This window comes from Schistocerca americana, chromosome 5 (genome assembly GCF_021461395.2).
Source record: "Schistocerca americana isolate TAMUIC-IGC-003095 chromosome 5, iqSchAmer2.1, whole genome shotgun sequence".
Classification (NCBI taxonomy): Eukaryota; Metazoa; Arthropoda; class Insecta; order Orthoptera; family Acrididae; genus Schistocerca; species Schistocerca americana.
The window spans coordinates 641,122,230-641,140,765 of NC_060123.1; the positions used below are offsets into that span (position 1 = coordinate 641,122,230).

The 18,536-nt window shown below is 39.4% G+C and overlaps 1 protein-coding gene across 3 annotated transcripts in view; it reads right to left on the reverse strand.

Moving 5' to 3' along the window:
* LOC124616757 (acetylcholine receptor subunit alpha-like) overlaps positions 1-18,536 on the reverse strand; it is a 279,424-nt gene that overhangs the window by 41,161 nt on the left and 219,727 nt on the right. For all 3 annotated transcript variants that reach the window (XM_047145142.1, XM_047145139.1, XM_047145140.1), the window contains one exon: positions 928-1,084. In XM_047145142.1, the coding sequence (XP_047001098.1) occupies positions 928-1,084 (157 nt within the window). The remainder of the gene's footprint in view (positions 1-927; positions 1,085-18,536) is intronic.

Here is an 18,536-nt window from a genome sequence, read left to right on the forward strand (position 1 = left end):
ACAAGCATCAGAGCCCAGAAGTTTTTTGCTCTGGAAATGACCTCAGTAAAGATTTCAAAAATGTTTTATTATACAGTTCTTTCAGTGTTGCAAAATGATATGACTGCATATCCAAAGATGGAACACAATGAATGAATGAATGAACAGAAACATGCACAAGCTTATATTACCAACAAAATGTTGTAAGCACAACAAAATACATTTTCTAGCAGTACAGAGAGCCCATGCAAATACATAAATATCAAACAGCAAATAATTAAACCCTTCCATTGGTCGTCATGTACATAATTTTTTTCAAAAAAAGTTTCTTATTTTTGAAAGGGCAGAACTCTTCAGAATTAGCATGCAAAATTTAGTAACTAACAATAACGAATGTTTTATTACAAGACTTAGTGTAATGAATACTTTCTGATCGTAAATACTGTATGCCACAATACAACATTGGAAGCCAAAGTGTAAAACCAATGAAATGTAACTTAATGCTTCCTATAATTCCCAAAGTTAGCAATTATATTTATGGCAAAACCAAATGACCTCATTTATAGTTATTTTAAGAGATCAAAATATGATTTTTCTTGTTTAAGTTCTCACTTACAAGTGGTCCTAATAACTTTGAACATTCCACCTTATTTAATGACTCCTGTCAGTTTGTTAGTTCATCAATCATGTTACACATTCTGGAGTAAGAAACTGAACAGCATCAAAGTTCTGGACAGGAGATTACTTCTTTCCTTAACTTTTGATTGAACTGACTAAAAAGTTATGAAAAGTAGAGATCCAATATTTGGCTTGTTCATTGCATACTTGGCACACCTCTCCTTCAAGTTTAAAAGTTGGAAATTAGGTATTCTTGTTCTATCATACATGACATTAAATGAAAATATGCATCATAAGAAGCATCAATAACAAAATTTGAGTTATACGCACCCACACCTACTACCACTACTCGTATTTCATGGCCTGTTGCATGTCGTTTCATGGTGAATTTGAAGCCAAGACTTGGCCAGCTACCATGGCCTATTAAAGACGTCTCTGCCTTGATCACATCCCACACACGATCCTTCTCCATGTGAGTTGTATCAAGCTGTAACCAATAACAACTTTGTATATTGAAGAAACTACTACGTAAACTAACGCATAAGAAACGATGTTCAGTGGATGCAGTTACACACATCAAAAAAAGTTTTGCATCACCCCTGTTCCAAGAACTCCTGAAGATAGAAGTTGACTGTGGATATTGTATTACAGACACTGTCCCTTTGACTGTTCAGAGATGTCACTAAACCTGCTCAAAGATGTAAACAACCATGCATGAGCAGCGCCTATTAGACGGAGTGGGTCCGACAGCTGATCAGTTCCAGTCATTCCACCAGAAAGGAGGTACACGGCTCGTGTTGTCTGTAGTTCAACCATGCCTAGACAGTCAGTACCACAGTTCGATCATGTCTGCATTGTTACTTTGTGCCAGGAAGGGCTCTCAACAAGGTAAGTGTCCAGGCATCTCGGAGTGAACCAAAGCGATGTTGTTTGGACATGGAGGAGATACAGAGAGACAAGAATTGTCAAAGACATGCCTCGCGCAGGCCGCCCAAGGGCTACTATGCAGTGAGTGACTGCTACCTATGGTTTATGGCTCAGAGGAGCCCTGACAGCAACGCCACCATGTTGTATAATGCTTTTCATGCAGCCACAGGACGTCATGTTATGACTCAAACCACGCACAATAGGCTGCATGATGGGCAACTTCACTCCCGACATCCATAATGAGGTCCATTTTTGCAACCGCAACACGGTGCAGTACAGTACAGATGGGCCCAGCAGCATGCTGAATGGCCACTCAAGATCGGCATCACGTTCTCTTCACCAATGAGTGTCAAATATGCCTTCAATCAGACAATCATCGGAGACATATTTGGAGGCAACCTGGTCAGGCTGAGTGCTTTAGACACACTGTCCAACAAGTGCAGCAAGATGGAGGTTCCCTGCTGATTTGGGGTGGCATTATGTGGGACCGATGTACACCGCTGGTAGTCATGAAAGGTGCCGTAATGGCTGTACAATACGTGAATGCCCTCCTCTGACTGATAGTAAACCATATCGGCAGCATATTGGCAAGACATTCATCTTCACAGATGATAATTCGTGCCTCCATCATGTACGTCTTGTGAGTGACTTCCTTCAGGATAACGACATCGCTTGACTAGAGTGGCCAGCATGTTCTCCAGACATGAACCCTATCGAACATGCCAGGGATAGGTTGAAAAGGGCTGTTTATGGATGACGTGACCCACCAACCACTCTGAGGGATCTACACCGAGTTGCCGTAGAGGAGTGGAACAATCTGGATCAACAGTGCCTTGATGAAGTTGTGGATAGTACGCCATGATGAATGCAGACATGAGTCAATGCAAGAGGACGTGCTACTGGGTATTAGAGGTATCGGTGTGTACAGCAATCTGAACCACCACCTCTGAAGGTCTCACTTTATGGTGGTACAACATGCAACGTGTGGTTTCCATGAGCAATAAAAGGGGTGGAAATGATGTTTATGTTGATCTCTACTCCAATTTTCTGTACAGGTTCCAGAACTCTCGGAACCGAGGCAATGCAAAACTTTTTTTGAAGTGTGTAAAAATGAAACTTGCGCAACCATTTGTAAGATGACTATACTTTCCTAAGATGATACAATTAGGTTGAATGACAGAGGGAAAATGTTTGCAGCAGATACTGATATTAAGCAACTGAGCTGCCACAGAAATTAATACTAATTTTAAACAGTATCAATTTTGTTTATTGAATTTGTCTTCCATGGATTCATATAGCAACTACTTGCCCTGGATGTGGCACATGTCAATACTTTACATGTATTTAGTTACACATTAACATTAAAAATACATACATATTATTGACTTGCACACAAGAATTATTGCAGTAACATTACAAGCCAAATAATAACTACAATTGTACAATATACAATATAATAATAAGACAAATACTTTATTACATTAAAAACAAGACAATAAATACAGTTGTGCACAAATAGCATTAATGCAGTAATAACATGTAGAAACCAACATAATTCACAAAAGATAATAGTGTTATACGAGGGGTGTTTGAAAAGTCCGTGCAAAGGTCGAGGTGGCACCACCAGCGCGTATCAAGGTCATGTTTAGTTAATAGCATCTTTGGAAAGAATGTACACCAATTTTCAGCCTTATTGGTCTATTTATTTGTGTGAATCAAGGAAGTCAAGTGATTGTCAAAAAATGGACGAAGAAGAATTTCGTGTGGTGATTAAAGATTACTTTATGAAAGGCAAAACGCCTCAGGAGACTAAAGAGAAGCTTGATAAACATTACAGTGACTCTGCACCTTCGATTAGAACAGTTTGTATAAGTGGTTTCAAAATTTTTGGATTGTCCATATGGGCACAAGTGATGTTGAAAGTTCTGGATGCCCTGCGGAGGTTATGACTTCAGAAATCATTGATAAAATCTATGATATGATGATGGATGACAGAACAGCTAAGGTGCGTGAGATTGCTAGTGCTGTGGGCATCTTGAATGAATGGGTACATAATATTTTCAATAAACATTTGGACATGAGAAAGCTATCCACAAGATGGGTTCTGCGATTGCTCACGCTTGACCAAAAATGAAATTGTGTGAAGTGTTGCAAGGATGGTTTACAGCTGTTCATGAAGAATCCACAGGACTTTAAGTGTCATTTTGGCGCTGTGGATGAAAAATGGATACATTACTATAATCCCGAGACCAAAGAACAATCTAAACAATGGGTTACCAAGGGAGAATCTGCACCAAGAAAGGTGAAGACCAGTCCTTCAGCCGGAAAGCTTATGGCGACTGTCTTTTGGGATTCACAAGGTATAATCCTCATCGACTATCTGGAAAAGGGTAAAACTATTACAGGTGCATATTATTCATTGTTATTGGACCATTTGAAAACCAAGCTGCAAGAAAACCGCCAGCGATTGGACCACAAAAAAGTCCTTTTCCTTCACGACAATGCACCAGCACACACCTCAGCAGTTGTGGTTACAAAATTAATGGAAATAGGATTCCAACTTGTTTCACATCCCCCCTATTCACCAGACTTGGCTCCCTCGGACTACTATTTGTTCCCCAATTTGAAGAAATGGCTGGTGGGACAAAGATTTTATTCAAACGAAGAGGTCATTGCAGCAACTAATAGCTATTTTGCAGACTTGGACAATTCCTATTATTCAGAAGGGATCAACAAATTAGAACAGCATTGGACGAAGTGTATAAAAGGAGACTATGTCAAAAAATAAAAAAAGGTTTACCCCAAACACGCAAGTAGTTTTTATTTTTGCACGGACTTCTCAAACACCCCTCGTATACGTGGTAGCCACAATAACAGTCAAGAAAGTTGAGTTGCTTATGATTTTAAATTATCTGGTTAACTTGCATTTAAAAACTCACCAACTGAACAGTAGGAATGATCCAACAATAACTATTTTAGTTTGAAAAATGAAAAATGGTTGGTAATTCTTTAGACTTCTGTGCTCTGTAGGATGCAAACTGAATATTTGTATGCTAGTGCACTTCACATCTTTTTGCTTCAATAATGTTGTTTTCTCCCTGTTTTTATTATAATGGATGTCATTCTACCATCTTATGTCATGACTGTGATTTTTTGTGCTGTTATCATAGAGATTGAGGCATTTTATAACAAAATTCATGATAAGAGGATATGTACTAGGAAGCAGTTGAAAGTATTCCCAATCGCGTGAACAGTTTGGAGAAAGAGGTTGTTGTAATTACTCTAGTTATGATTCTATAGTCTGTTCAAAATTACTTTAGGATTGATGGTTATGATGGATGTACAGTGAAACCCCTATTTTACATTTTTGTGCAATCCAGACTTATAAAACTCAAAACTGAGAAAAATGCATAACAAGGGAAAATTTGATCCCCCCCCCCCACCCAAAATATGAGCAAAAGCATGTGTAATTGGCAAATATGATTAAAAAATCACAATCCTCTCTGACAATTTGTATACAATATGTCTAAGTGAAGGAAATTAAATCTACAATACAAGGTTTACATAATAATTTGTGGTAATGAATTTCTCATTTCTTAAAAAATCACAGTTGTGTAACAGCAACTAAAAACACATCAAAAAATTGAAATTGGTATCTGGGTACAAGGTAATTGAGATGTTTTCCGAGATGCTACAACTACAAATTCTACATTCAAAACATGTGTTTTTGAGAGATTACCCTTTGTGCTCATCCAGAAAAAAGCAAAAATTGATGAACATGTTGAATTAAACTGAAAACATTACAACAGCTAAGTGGTTAAGCCATAAGCATAAATGCAGACAACTTCTTAATGACACAATTTGTCACAATTTTTGTTATTGTTTAATGATTTTCTTATGAGCTGCACTTCATATGCTCACCACTTTTAAAGCTTTATTTTAGGCTTGATGTGAGAAACAGAGATTTGAAAAATTAGTTTACTTTGCCAGTTGACATTACAAGCTTATTAGAAGTCAGCTCAGTGAATTTCTGTACACTGTATAAAATTTAAATCTGAAAGAAAGATCAGGTGCTACAGTTTCATTCCATGCCCTCTATCACTATTGCCAATTTTTATGATCTACAGTGTGTGGTGAGTGTGGGGCAAAATATATACATTAACAGCGTATATGTAGTTGTTGCAACTCTATCATGTCAAATCTGAACACAAAAGTCTTTAAAATGTGCTATCATAAAACCCTTGTTCTATTTCCATATGACATCTCTGTCATAGCACATCATCTGCACAAAAAGTATAATTTCAACACTACCTGCACTCCTGTCACTGAAGGGCCACTCCCTCTCTCCACACATCTGATAGGTGAGCTCTTTTCATATGTATTAGTGCGATGTGGTGGCTGTGCTGCCTATCGGGTGACTTACCTAGTCGTCAGTCAATAAGATTTCCCTAGCCAGAAATGGGCAACATTTCCTCGTTTATGACCAAGCATATTCTTTGAGACTCAGTGTTTGAATTTATAAGGTTGACGATTGATATTGTTGCTGAATACAGTACATTGGAAATACATGCAAAAGGATGAGACTGAGTTATAAGTGGCACAAGAAAAGGTGGTGGGTGGACCACTTCATCAAATATTGGCTTGGTCTGCAACACTTCGTGTTGACTGTCTTGTTTTTCCATTACCACTGTAACCTAGTAGTAGTTGTATCATAATTACTTGGTGAAGCTAAATGTTGCAAGTTGTACTGGCAACACCAATCATGGATTATGTCAGCATTTCCTCTCTCACATCTGCTCTCTCCACAATGGTCTAAGATATTCCCTTAATTCTGCCACCACCTGTGGGTGAACCACCTGTCTTTTGAGCCGGTTATAACAATAGGAAGAGAATGGGACAAAACCAAGTGAAACGTCGAGTACGAACTTAGAATCGAAATAACCCTTACTACGAAGAAACGTAAAATCAGGGAATTTTTAACATTGATCTTATGCATTTTTCACAGGGGCTACAAATTTATGGTGTAGAATCATGAAAAGCATAAAATCAGAGAATGTAGAATCGAAGTTTCACTGTAGTGGGGTGAGGTTCATGAGGAAAGTACAGCACACATCCACCCAATCATATGGGACCTGTAGCCACAGCAATCACCTGCAACTGCCAGACCTGCACCCCACTAGTACAACACTCCCCGTGTAAACTGTGCTGAAGTTTCAGGTGGCTTGCTCTCCAGTGGGGCTGTTCATCATGTTCTGAGATTTTGTTTGTTTCATTTTCTTACAGGTGCAGGACTAAAATTTTATCTGTTGTTGTTATCATTTGCTGCATGAAACTAAACACTGTGAGAAGCAAATTTCTCAAATGTTATTCACTCAGTTTTACTCTCTTGATCAGGGTATTGCTGTATGAGATCAGTCAAGAGAAATGTTTTATGCATTACATGCCTACACCATCAACAATTTTTGTTCATGATACTGCCAAGCATTTTGTTTGATGACAAAACATAAAAGTAAGAGATAAATTTAAAAAAATGAAGCTTATAGATCTAATATCTTTCTATACAGCCCATTTCCTTATACAAGGTCTGCTCAAAAAATTACAGAAATTTGTCACAAAATTTTTCTATGCTTACTTTTAGTTACTGTGCGTGGTCTCCTCTGAAATACTCTCCTTGATACACCACTCCCAATGCCATTTCCACTTCTAGAAGCAGTCTTCCTACATTTTTTGTTGGATCACACGAAGTGCCATTTATGAATTTTCTTTTATTATTGCAAATCTTTGTCCTTTCGATGGGGTTTTCAACTTTGGAAATAAAAAAAATTAGCCCACAGGGGCCAGGTCTGGAGAGCATGGAGGATGAGGCAGCACTGTGCTATTTTGTTTTTTGTGCAATAGTCATACACAAACAGGGATGAACATGCAGGTGTGTGATCGTGATACAAGATCCGTGAATTGTCTCACCACATTTCAGGCCATTTCCTTCTCACATTTTCTCACAGGCATCACAACATGTCCTGACAGTACCATTAATTAACAGTTTTCCTGCAGCATGAATTCATGATGAACTAATCCCTCAAAGTCAAAGATAACTGTCAGCATGGCTTTGACATTTGGCCTGACCTGAGAAGCTTCTTTTGGTCTTGGAGAAACTTTCCCAACTTATTTTGAAGACTGGACTGTAGTCTCAACATCATAACCATAGACCCACATCTCACCACCAGTTATGATTCTCTTAAGGAACATTTCATTCTCATTTCACAATCCAAAAGCTCTTCACAGATTGCGAGGCAAAGGTCCTTCTGGTCTTGACTCATGAGCCATGAGATGAACTTGGCAGCAACATGATGCATTTCCAAGGCGATATGTCAGGATTTCATGACATGATCAAACTGAAATGTTACATTCTACTGCAATCTCTCTGGCAGTCAGTCTTCAATTGGCATTCACAATGACATGAGTGTTGTTGGTAGATGTCGAAGGACATCCTGAACAAAGGTCATCTTTAACTACTGGCTGGCCATTTTTAAGCCCTGTGAATCATTCATAACACTAAGTATGGCTTAATCACTCATCACTGTAGTCTTCCTACATCATTTGGTGTGTTTCTGTAAAGTTTTTCTTGAGTTTTGCTCAAAATTTAATGCAGACGCATTGCTCCTCTAACTCTGCCATCTCAAAATTCGTGAAGTGTAGGAACAACATTCTATTCAGTACACACTGAACAATAACTAACAGACACACAACAATGAATGTTCCACCAGTTACACATTAAACACAGGCATCTGGAGGGATGCCAACCGCATTTCACTCCAACACACCATTGGTGCGAAATTATGAATGTTTCAGAACTTTTTGAACAGACCTCATATAAGGGATGTGATGTTCCTTACTTCAAGAATGTTGATTTTTTTCATAATCTGTAACTGCTGGATTTATATGGCTCAGCCCTTTTTTTATTTAGTCTTTACTGTGACTATCTAGATTTCCCCAACTTCTTCTCTGCTAGATACTGCAGTTTGGATTAATGCTGGAAGTAGCATGCTTCGACACAAAATTAAAATCCTTTAAATAAATATGAAGAGTTTCTTTGAAGAGAGTGCCCATATATTCTTTATAACAATAGAGTTAACACTTTTAAACAAGACTTTCTCAATACAGGAACATCACGTATACTATTCTCTTCAGATCTGATTTATACGAATGAATTGACCATTCGATATCTCACAAGAAGATGACTACTTTCAAAAATGTTTATTTGTTTCTTCAGTTGTTTTCAACATTGTTAACTGTAGCTCTTGCTCAAGGATTAATGCACTATGCTGACATGGGGTGACACTCCTTGGAGCATGCACATACAAAATATATAACAAAACAGCACAACAGCTGTGTTCTCTTAAATATGAAAATCATTATACTTTGCGAGTATCATCATCAGAAAGGTAGATGTAGGGTTACACAGTACTCTTCTGGAGTGCTATACAACACTACAGAAATTGACAAGCTGCAAAAATATACAGGTAATAGAGTCATTAGGCTGCCACTTTCTCACTATCATTCCAACCTAACAGAATTGATGTGGATTCAGATTAAAGGTTCTGTTGCCAGCAATAACAGTAATAAACAACAACAAGCTAATATGATATGACATAATAATAGTAATAATAATAATATGTTGTCCACATGCAAGTAGCTCAGCAATGAACAGTTAGTAAAATCACCTCTGAAGACTGGAAGGAAGCCATCAATAACAGAGTGTCACAGAAAAAGCATGTAGAAAGAAGCTATGTAAAAAAAAAATCGTTATACGAAATGATCATACAACCCCTGACAATAAAGTTTGGTGAATAGTCCTGTAACATTAATGTAGATGAACTATGAACTACGGTTACCTTATGTCCTTCAAAATAGTCGCCTCACATAACTATGCACCGCAGAGCTCTGTGATAAATGTCCTGGAAACCTTGCATGAAGTCTTCTTTTGGGATGGTGTTCAAAACCCACGTCATATTTCGTTGGATGTCAATATCGCCAAATCTCTTTCCTTGCAAAGCAAGTTTGAGTCAAGGGAATCAGAAGAAGTCTAGAGGATTGAGATCCAGTGAGTATGGTGGATGTTCGAGTTGCACCATCCCCTTTTTTGCCAGGAACTGTTTGACGATATTGGCTGTGTGTGAGTGAGCGTTGTCGTGAACAAAAAATCAGCAACTTGTGCCTACTGGTGTCGTACCCTGCGTAGATATTGCATGAAATGGGTCAAAATTCCAATGTACCATGCAGTCTCCAACATCATTCCCTCAGGTAGAAATTTCTTGTGGATAATACCTTGACTATCAAAAAAGGTGATGAGCATTGTTTTGATTTGTGATTTTTCGGCTCTGACCTTTTTCTGACAAGGTGATGTCTGAGAACACCATTCCATGTTTTGCCATTTCGTTTCTGGGTCATACCGGAGTCACCAGGTTTCATCCTCATTGACAATACAGTTCAAGAAATTGGGTTTCAAACCCACAGTTTTGACAAAATCCTATGAAGCCTCTAAATATGCCTGCTTGTGTTCAACAGTGAAGTGATGTGGCACAAGACAACAACACGTTTTCCTCTTCCATAACTCTTAGGTAAGGATTTGTCACATGGATTCATGGTTCATCTGCAGTTCATCTGCTATCATGTGCACAGTTAATCGACGGTCATTCGTAATTAATGTCCTCACTTTCTCAATGTTTTCATCACTGACGGCGGTTGCTGGTCGTCCGCTTCTGGCATTGTCAGAAACACTTTCCTGGTCTCCTCGAAAACATGCAAACCACTCGTACACACACTTCATGGACAGTACTTGATCCTCATAAACACATATCAGCATTGCATGCATTTCTTTCAGTGTCTTGGCAAGCTTAAAACAAAACTTTAAATTGATCCTTTGCTCATTCATTGTCCTGTTCTCAGTTCAGAACCAATGCATTAAACAAGCACTTTGTCCAACAGGTCTAACATGGAACACAGATGATGCTCAACTATACTATGACGGAGGCAGGTTGTCAACACTGGCTGCTATGTAGGTGCAGTGTGTTAGTCAGCATTGTTGCCCGATTGACCATTCTGACTTCATTCACTGAACTTTATTGTCAGAGGTTGCATCTTTAAATGATGGCAGTGAAAGAGTCACTCAAGTATCTCTGACAGCAATGAGTGTAATAACAGCAGAATTTACCACTGTCATCACAAAAAAACATACAGAGATGGATTCAGGTGAATATTTGGCATGTGTGGTTTAAGTAGCTGCAGACCACAAGTTGCAAACCATAAATTTGGACTATTAATAAGTAGGCTGTTATCCAAATGGACCTCATCTCAGGAACTCAATCTTAATTGAACTAAAGAATATATTCCAAGGTTTGCAATATAATTGCTGCAATACTGAGGTAATATATTATGTATCACTATTCTTCTTATTTCAAAACCAATGAAATAAGTTTCCTCACTTCACTCAACAGGTATAATTTTTTTGTTATATTACAAGTAAATATGAAGTTTGATCAGAAAATGTAATAATAGGTTAGTTATAAAAGTAGCACTCTATTCCTCACAATGAAGTCAGATGAGTTTCTGGTTTGAAGCAAATTAAAATATGATGTATTCTTAAGATTTCACCTAAATTTAATAACAAAAATATCTCCCACATAATGAAAACTCAGTAATATCATCAGGAAATGCATTTATGAAATCTTTTCATACACCATCTCAAAAATTTATAGCCACAAATAAAACGAAAACATAGTGCTGCTCTTCCAGAAAAACTGATATCACTTTCATCTTTGAACATCGAACACTTTGCGAGTCTGAGCAAGTTGAATGAAATGTAATTTGAGGGATGTGGCAACCATGTTCTGCCTGCTCTGCACCTCTATGTGTTCCTGCCAACTTGTGAGCAGGATTTGGATGAAGCAGTACAAAATATTTTTTGACTATAGCTCTCTCTCTCTCTCTCTCACGACCCCCCTCCCCTCCCTTCCTCTCTCTCTCTCCCTCACACACACACACACACACACACACACACACACACACACATATACACACAAACACACACACACACACACACACACACACACACACACAAAAGTTTCTACCCTTCAGACTGCAGCAAAACTGGCTGTTCATAAGCAGATACCTAGGATAGTGGATGTGAGGGAAGTGGGGGTATAGGAATGGAGCAATTGGGAGAAGAAACAAGTGCATACTAAGGAGGAAAGGGAAGTAACGTGGTTGGAAAAGGGAAATACAGATAGCTCACAGAGTCAGTGGCAAAATATAGAGTGCGTCTGGAAGCTATGAGAAGACACAGTGTGTGGGGACTCCCATAAAAAAATGAGGTGGAAAATGATAGGACAGGGAAGGATGCAGCAAAAGAGTGAGAAGGCAGCATCTAAAGAGACGGATTAGTGGAGGTTTACACCAGGGATTGAGAATATGGAATATGTACCACATGTATACTCTTCACTTGTAAAGTTCAGAGATGATGTTAGAGGAGAATATACAGGCTGCACAAGTACTGATATAACTGTCAAAGTCACTGGTGTTGTGGAGTGCAGTATATTAAGTAACTAGATGACAGAGTAACTGTTGAATGTAGCTTTGCACAGTCTACATCACAGTTGTTATTTCTTTTGACTAGCCAGCCACATGACTCCATAAGGCATCAGAAAGTTAGCAAGTTACATACTTATTTTCCTGTGTATGCTTTCATGGTTAGTTCTTAAATTAGAAGTGTAAGGATGGGCAGCACATGTGTTGGTTCAAATGGCTCTGAGCACTATGGGACTCAACATCTTAGGTCATAAGTCCCCTAGAACTTAGAACTACTTAAACCTAACTAACCTAAGGACATCACACACACCCATGCCCGAGGCAGGATTCGAACCTGCGACCGTAGCAGTCCCGCGGTTCCGGACTGCAGCGCCAGAACTGCTAGACCACCGCGGCCGGCCAGCACATGTGTGCTGTGTGCAGATGCAGGAGGAGCTAGCCACAGTTTTTGAAATATGGAAGACACTTCTGGCCACAGACAGCTGTCTTCAGGTTGTTGCCTCAGTGTGTAATAGTGGCGGAGAATTTGGCACATTGCATCAAACACCTCAGCTGCCACTTCTTTCACTCACGGGATCTGATGCTGAGGCACCTTGCAGTGTACCCAATGTGGAGGATCCGCCCTCACTGCAGGGTGAGTGGTGGGTGGTAACACAGTTGTCTTGCTTGAGGTGGAGAATCAATGTGGAGGTTAATCATCCGACCTTGCCCTTTCAGCCTGTGATTAGATAAGCTCCATCCAAGCACAAAGGAAGAAGAGTTTACCAGTTACAGGGTGCTTGAATGTTAGGTGTATTATAGAGGCCATTAGGGAAATAGCATCTGGGGCTGGAAGAAATTGAATGTGCACTCAGTATGCCTGCCAGGAGCCTCAGCCAAGATGTGGAGGAAGTACTGTCTGTGGCTATTGAGCATGCAGGGTGCAATCGGCAACGTGCGAGTATTACAGAGATACTTCCCTGGAGGGAATATTACATTCTTTTCATTGAACTTCACTGCAGAATGATTCTACTGCCCCCAATGTTCATTTCACGTAAGGACCATAAAGATAAAATAAGAGAAATTAGGGCTTGTACAGAGGCTTAGAGACAGTCATTTTTCCATCGTTCTATTTGGAAATGGAATAGGAAAGGACATGATTAGTATTAGTACAAGGTACCCTTCACCATGCATGACACAGTGGCTTGCAGAGTATGCATGTAGAAGTAGATGTAGAGTTGATAATTGACTCAATTTGAAGATGACCATTCATGCAGGTGGACACTTGTGTAGTTTTCGCTATATCCACACAAATTGCTTCACAGTAATTGCAGAAATGGTTACATGTGATGTCCCTTCCTTCACTCATAGTCTTGTTTCAGACTCCATGGAAGTTGGATGGATGTCCAATAGAGGAAATAGAGCTGGATGGTCATTAGAAGGCATCTAAAGGAAGCAGCTACCCGGGTAGCACAGTACTTGTGGAGTGCACATGAGGGTTTTTTGGGCTAGGCTGTAGTTTGAGGTGCTCTGATGAACACTCACCAGTTGACACACAGCAAGGGAAGTCAAATGATGTTCATAATAAATATACTTCAACTGTCAAAATTTTATCAGTAAGCTGTTGAAGTATTTCTAATAAAGGTCCCAAATTTACTGCCCTCCAGGAAAGTTCTCACACTCAAATTATTCTTGGAAATGAGAGCTGGCTCAAAACAAAAGTGGAAATCTCTGTGATATTTAGCAAGTAATTGGATGTATATTAGGAAGACAGATTAAAGGTCACAGGAGGGGAAGTTTTCATTGCAGTTGTCAAAAATATTGTCTCTATTGAGATCAAAGTTGAGTGTGACTGAAGTTATCTGGTCATGTATAACAGGTGTAGGTGTAACCAAGTTAATTGTTGGACATTTTTACTGGTCACCCAATCCTGCTGTGACAGTTCTAGAGTCATTCAAAGAAAATCTACAGCCAGTAGTGCATAAGTAGCCAGATCAAGGAATACTAGTTGGAGGCGACTTTAACCTACTGAGTATAGACTGGGATGTCTATAGATTCACTGCAGGAGGTACAGACAGACAGTCATGCAAAACACTTTTGAACACGTTATCTAAAAACTGTCTTAAGCAACCAGCTCAGCAGCCCATACACAATGGAAATATCTTAGACTTTGTAGCTACAAATAGGCCAGACCTTATTGACAATGTCACCATAGAAATTGGGATTATTGATCATCATGTCATTATAGTTGCTACTGTTACAAATCAGTCAAGAAGACTAGAAGAGCCCATTAAATTTTGGCCATGGAGTCGCACAAATAAAATTTCTTCCATTGATCACTGTTTCGGCCGTGTATCATCCAGCCATCTTCAGAGTAAGTCAGAAGACTGATGACAAGGTGTCAATCATGGCTCTATATGCTCCAGCGTGGTGGTATGTGCCTACGAGTTACAGGCACTGGTCAGCAGCAAAGAAATACGCTTACTCACGCACTGCCTGTGGCAAAGGCATACAGACATTTGATTTGATCATCAATTTGGCGGTGATGACACCATGATGACTTTTCTGCAGTTTAATTCGTGGGAGGTCAGAAGATCATCTTAACACAGTGTTTCTTGAGAATATGGCCTATCTTCATGGAAAGATCACCCACAAGGGGCAGAAATGCACTTGATCTAAAGGAATTACTATCTTCTTTCCCACCACATACCTGCATTCTATGTTTTGTGTGGAGAAAATACATTCACTTTAAAAAAGCTCTTGAGGTATGTGAGCTCTTCTTGCAAATTATCTTTATCGGATATACAGTGCGCCCTATGCACTAAGGTCTTAAGGACACCTACGGTCTGTGAAGGGTGTCGGCAGCTACAGGCATGTAGATACAGATTTGTATGAGTAGGTTTATGATATACAGCATGTCCTAATGTGCCGTCAACTTTATGGTGAATGATAACATCCAAAAAGGATGCTATTTCCATAGCAAATTTGATACTAACATGGATAGAATTCAAATGCTCAAGAAATCAACGTAATTCATCCATTCTGTGCAGCCATACTACAAATGTGTCATCCAAGTACCTCCAGAAGACTGTTGGTTTGAAAATTGCTGAGTCCAGTGCCTTGTCTTCGAAGTCTTCCATGAATAAATTAGCTACCAGGGTGGAGAGGAGCTTCCCATAGTGACTCCATTGATCTGATCACAAAATTCACCATTAAACTGAAAATGTGATGGCAAAAGCACATGTTCAAATAGGGTTGTGATGTTCTTATCAAAATGTTGTCCGATGAGAGATAAATAGTCCTTTAAAGGTACTTTGGAGTATAATGATACCACGTCAAAACTAACGAGCACATCCGTACTATTTAGCCTGACATTGTTGAGCCTCTGAATAAAATCCTTGAATTACAAATGTGGCGACTACATTTTTCTACCAATGGTTTTAATAAGGAAGCTAAATATTTGGCAGAAAGATACATTGCTGAACCAATAGTGCTCATTATAGGCCCCATATACAGTTCCTAATGCACATCGGACTAGGAGAGTGTTTCTGCTAGAAAGAGCAGATAAGCAATTAGAATGAAATTTTCACTCTACAGTGGAGTGTGTGCTGATATGAAACTTCCTGACAGATTAAAACTGTGTGCCGGACCAAGACTCAAACTCGAGACCTTTGCCTTTTGTGGGCAAGTGCTCTACCAACTGAGCTACCCAATCTGGTAGAGCACTTGCCCGCGAAAGGCAAAGGTCCCGAGTTCGAATCTCGGTCTGGCACACAGTGTTAATCTGCCAGGAAGTTTCAGATAAGCAGTTGTTAGCACCTCACTTTGACAGTGAACTGACATCACTTAGTTCCAGTAAGATGGATGTATAGGAATTATAGGCAAAGTTTAAGCAGACTGTAAATCATGGTCTGGAAAGTTATGTGCCTAGTAAGTGGATGAAGGATGGAAAAGACACACCATGTTTAATAACAAAATTCAGAAGATGCTGAAGAAGCAGAGGCTGTTGCACTCTCGGTTCAAAAGGGACTGCACAAATGACGACAAGTAAAGGTTATTAGAGATTCATGCACCTGTTAAAAGATCTATCCACAAAGCATACAACTATCACTGTCAACTTAGCAAAACCCTAAGAACCCTAGGAAATCCTCGTCTTACGAAAAATTGCTAAGCAGGTCTAAGGCTTCCATTCGTCCCTTGTTGACCAGTCTGCTGTGGCAGTTGAAAGTAGCAAAACAAAAGCTGAAGTTTTATATTTCATGTTCAAGAAATCATACATACACGAGAATCATACAAACATATCATCATTTGGCCAACAGACAGATTCCCATAGAGACAACATAGGAACAAGCATATCTGGGGTATAGAAACAGCTGAAAGATTTGAAAGCAAATAAATCACTAAGTATTGAAGGAATCCCAGTTTGGTTTTATGAAGGGTACTCTGTGGCATTATCCCCTTAACTAGCCTTCATTTCTCATGAATCTTTCACCCAGCATGAAGTCCCAAGTGAGTGGAAAAAAGCACAGGTGACTCCAGTATATAATCAGAGTGCAAGAATGGACCCACAAAATTACAGAAGAATATCTCTAAATTTTGTTTGCTGCTGAATCTCTAAACATATTCTCAGTTTGAATATAATAAAAACTTTCTCATGACTGAGAGGCTTATGTCCATGAATCAACAAAAGATTGCTCGTGTGAAACTCACCATGTCTTTTTCTCACTTGATATACTGTGGACTATGGATGAAGGCAACAGGAAGATTCCATATTTCCAGAAGGAAGTGTTCTCCATTGCAGGCTATTAATGAAGGTACGAGTGTATGAAATAATTTTGCAGATATTTAAGTGATTTGAAGATTACTTAACTAATAGAACCCAGTATGTTGTCCTCGACAGCAAGTGTTCATCAGAGGTAAGCATATTGTCAGGCATGCCCCAGGGAAGTGTGATAGGACTGCTGTTGTTCTCTATATATATAAATGATTTGGTGGGCAGGGTGGGCAGAAATCTGCAGTTGTTTACTGGTGATGCTGTGGTGTACGATAAGGTGTTGAAATTGAGTGAGTGTAGGAAGATACAAAATCAATCAGACAAAATTTCCAGCTAGCTCTAAATGTGGAAAAATGTAAGTTAATGTAGATGTGTAGGAAGAACAGTCCTGTAATGTTTGGATAAGGTATTACTAGTGTCCTGCTTGACACAGTCAAGTCATTTAAATGTCTGGGTATAATTTTGCAAAGTGATATGAAATGGACCAAGCATGTGAGAAGTGTGGTAGGGATGGTGAATGGTTGACTTCAGTTTATTGGGAGAATTTTAGGGAAGAGTGGTTCACCTGTAAAGGAGACTACATATAGGACACCGGTACAACCTACCCTTGGTACTACTCAAGTATTTGGGATTTGTATCAGGTCGGATTGAAGGAAGACATCACAGCAATTAAGAGGTGGGCTGCTACATTTGTTACCGGTAGGTTTGACAACATGTAAGTATTACAGAGATGCTTCAGGAACTCAAATGGGAATCCCTGGAGGGAAGGTAATGTTCTTATTGAGAAACATTATTCAGAAAATTTAGAGAACTGGCATTTGAAGCTGACTGCCAAACAATTCTACTGCCACCAACATACATTGCGCGTAAGGATCACGAAGATAAGATATGAGAAATCAGGGCTCATATGGAGGCATATATGAGTAGAGAGTAATTTTTCCCTCACTCTATTTGTAAGTGGGACAGGAAAGGAAATGGCTAGTACTGGTACAGGGTATCCTCCATCAAGCACCGTATAGTGGCTTGCGGACTATCAGTGTTGATGTAAATGTAGATGTAGATAGTATTTCACAGCACTGAGCTCCAATAGCTGGGTAATATTCATTATATCCACATAAAATGCTTCACAGTAATTACAGCAATTGTTATATGTCATGCCCCTACTTTCACACATAGTCTGGTATGGGGCTCCATTTCCTGTGGAGGAAATCAATGTAAATTGTTGTTACAGGCCGTAGTATCATCGCAGGGTTGCGCTCAAATATTAAGCATGTCACCTACTTTATCATATAAATATGTTGCCCAACAGTGTCCCTTACAGCTAGTATAAATATGACATCCTAGCAAACGCTCCATCAGTTCTGTCCTCGCACGTGATACTGTTGGGTACTATCATCCTGTACTATGAAATATTCAATAACAACTTTTCTTGACACTTGGTTCTTCTCTCTGGTCATTTTCTGGATTGTATTCCTCTTTGTTCTTGGCCTGTTGACATCAATGTTGTATAGGATTTAGCTTTGGGACTCTTTGTTACCTTGCAGCTCGTGACCTCGTGGTCGCACTCCTGCTTCCTTAGCATGGGGTCCCGGGGTCAATTCCCGGCGGGGTCAGGGATTTTCACCTGCCTCGAGATGACTGGGTGTTTGTGTTGTCCTCATTGTTTCATCATCAT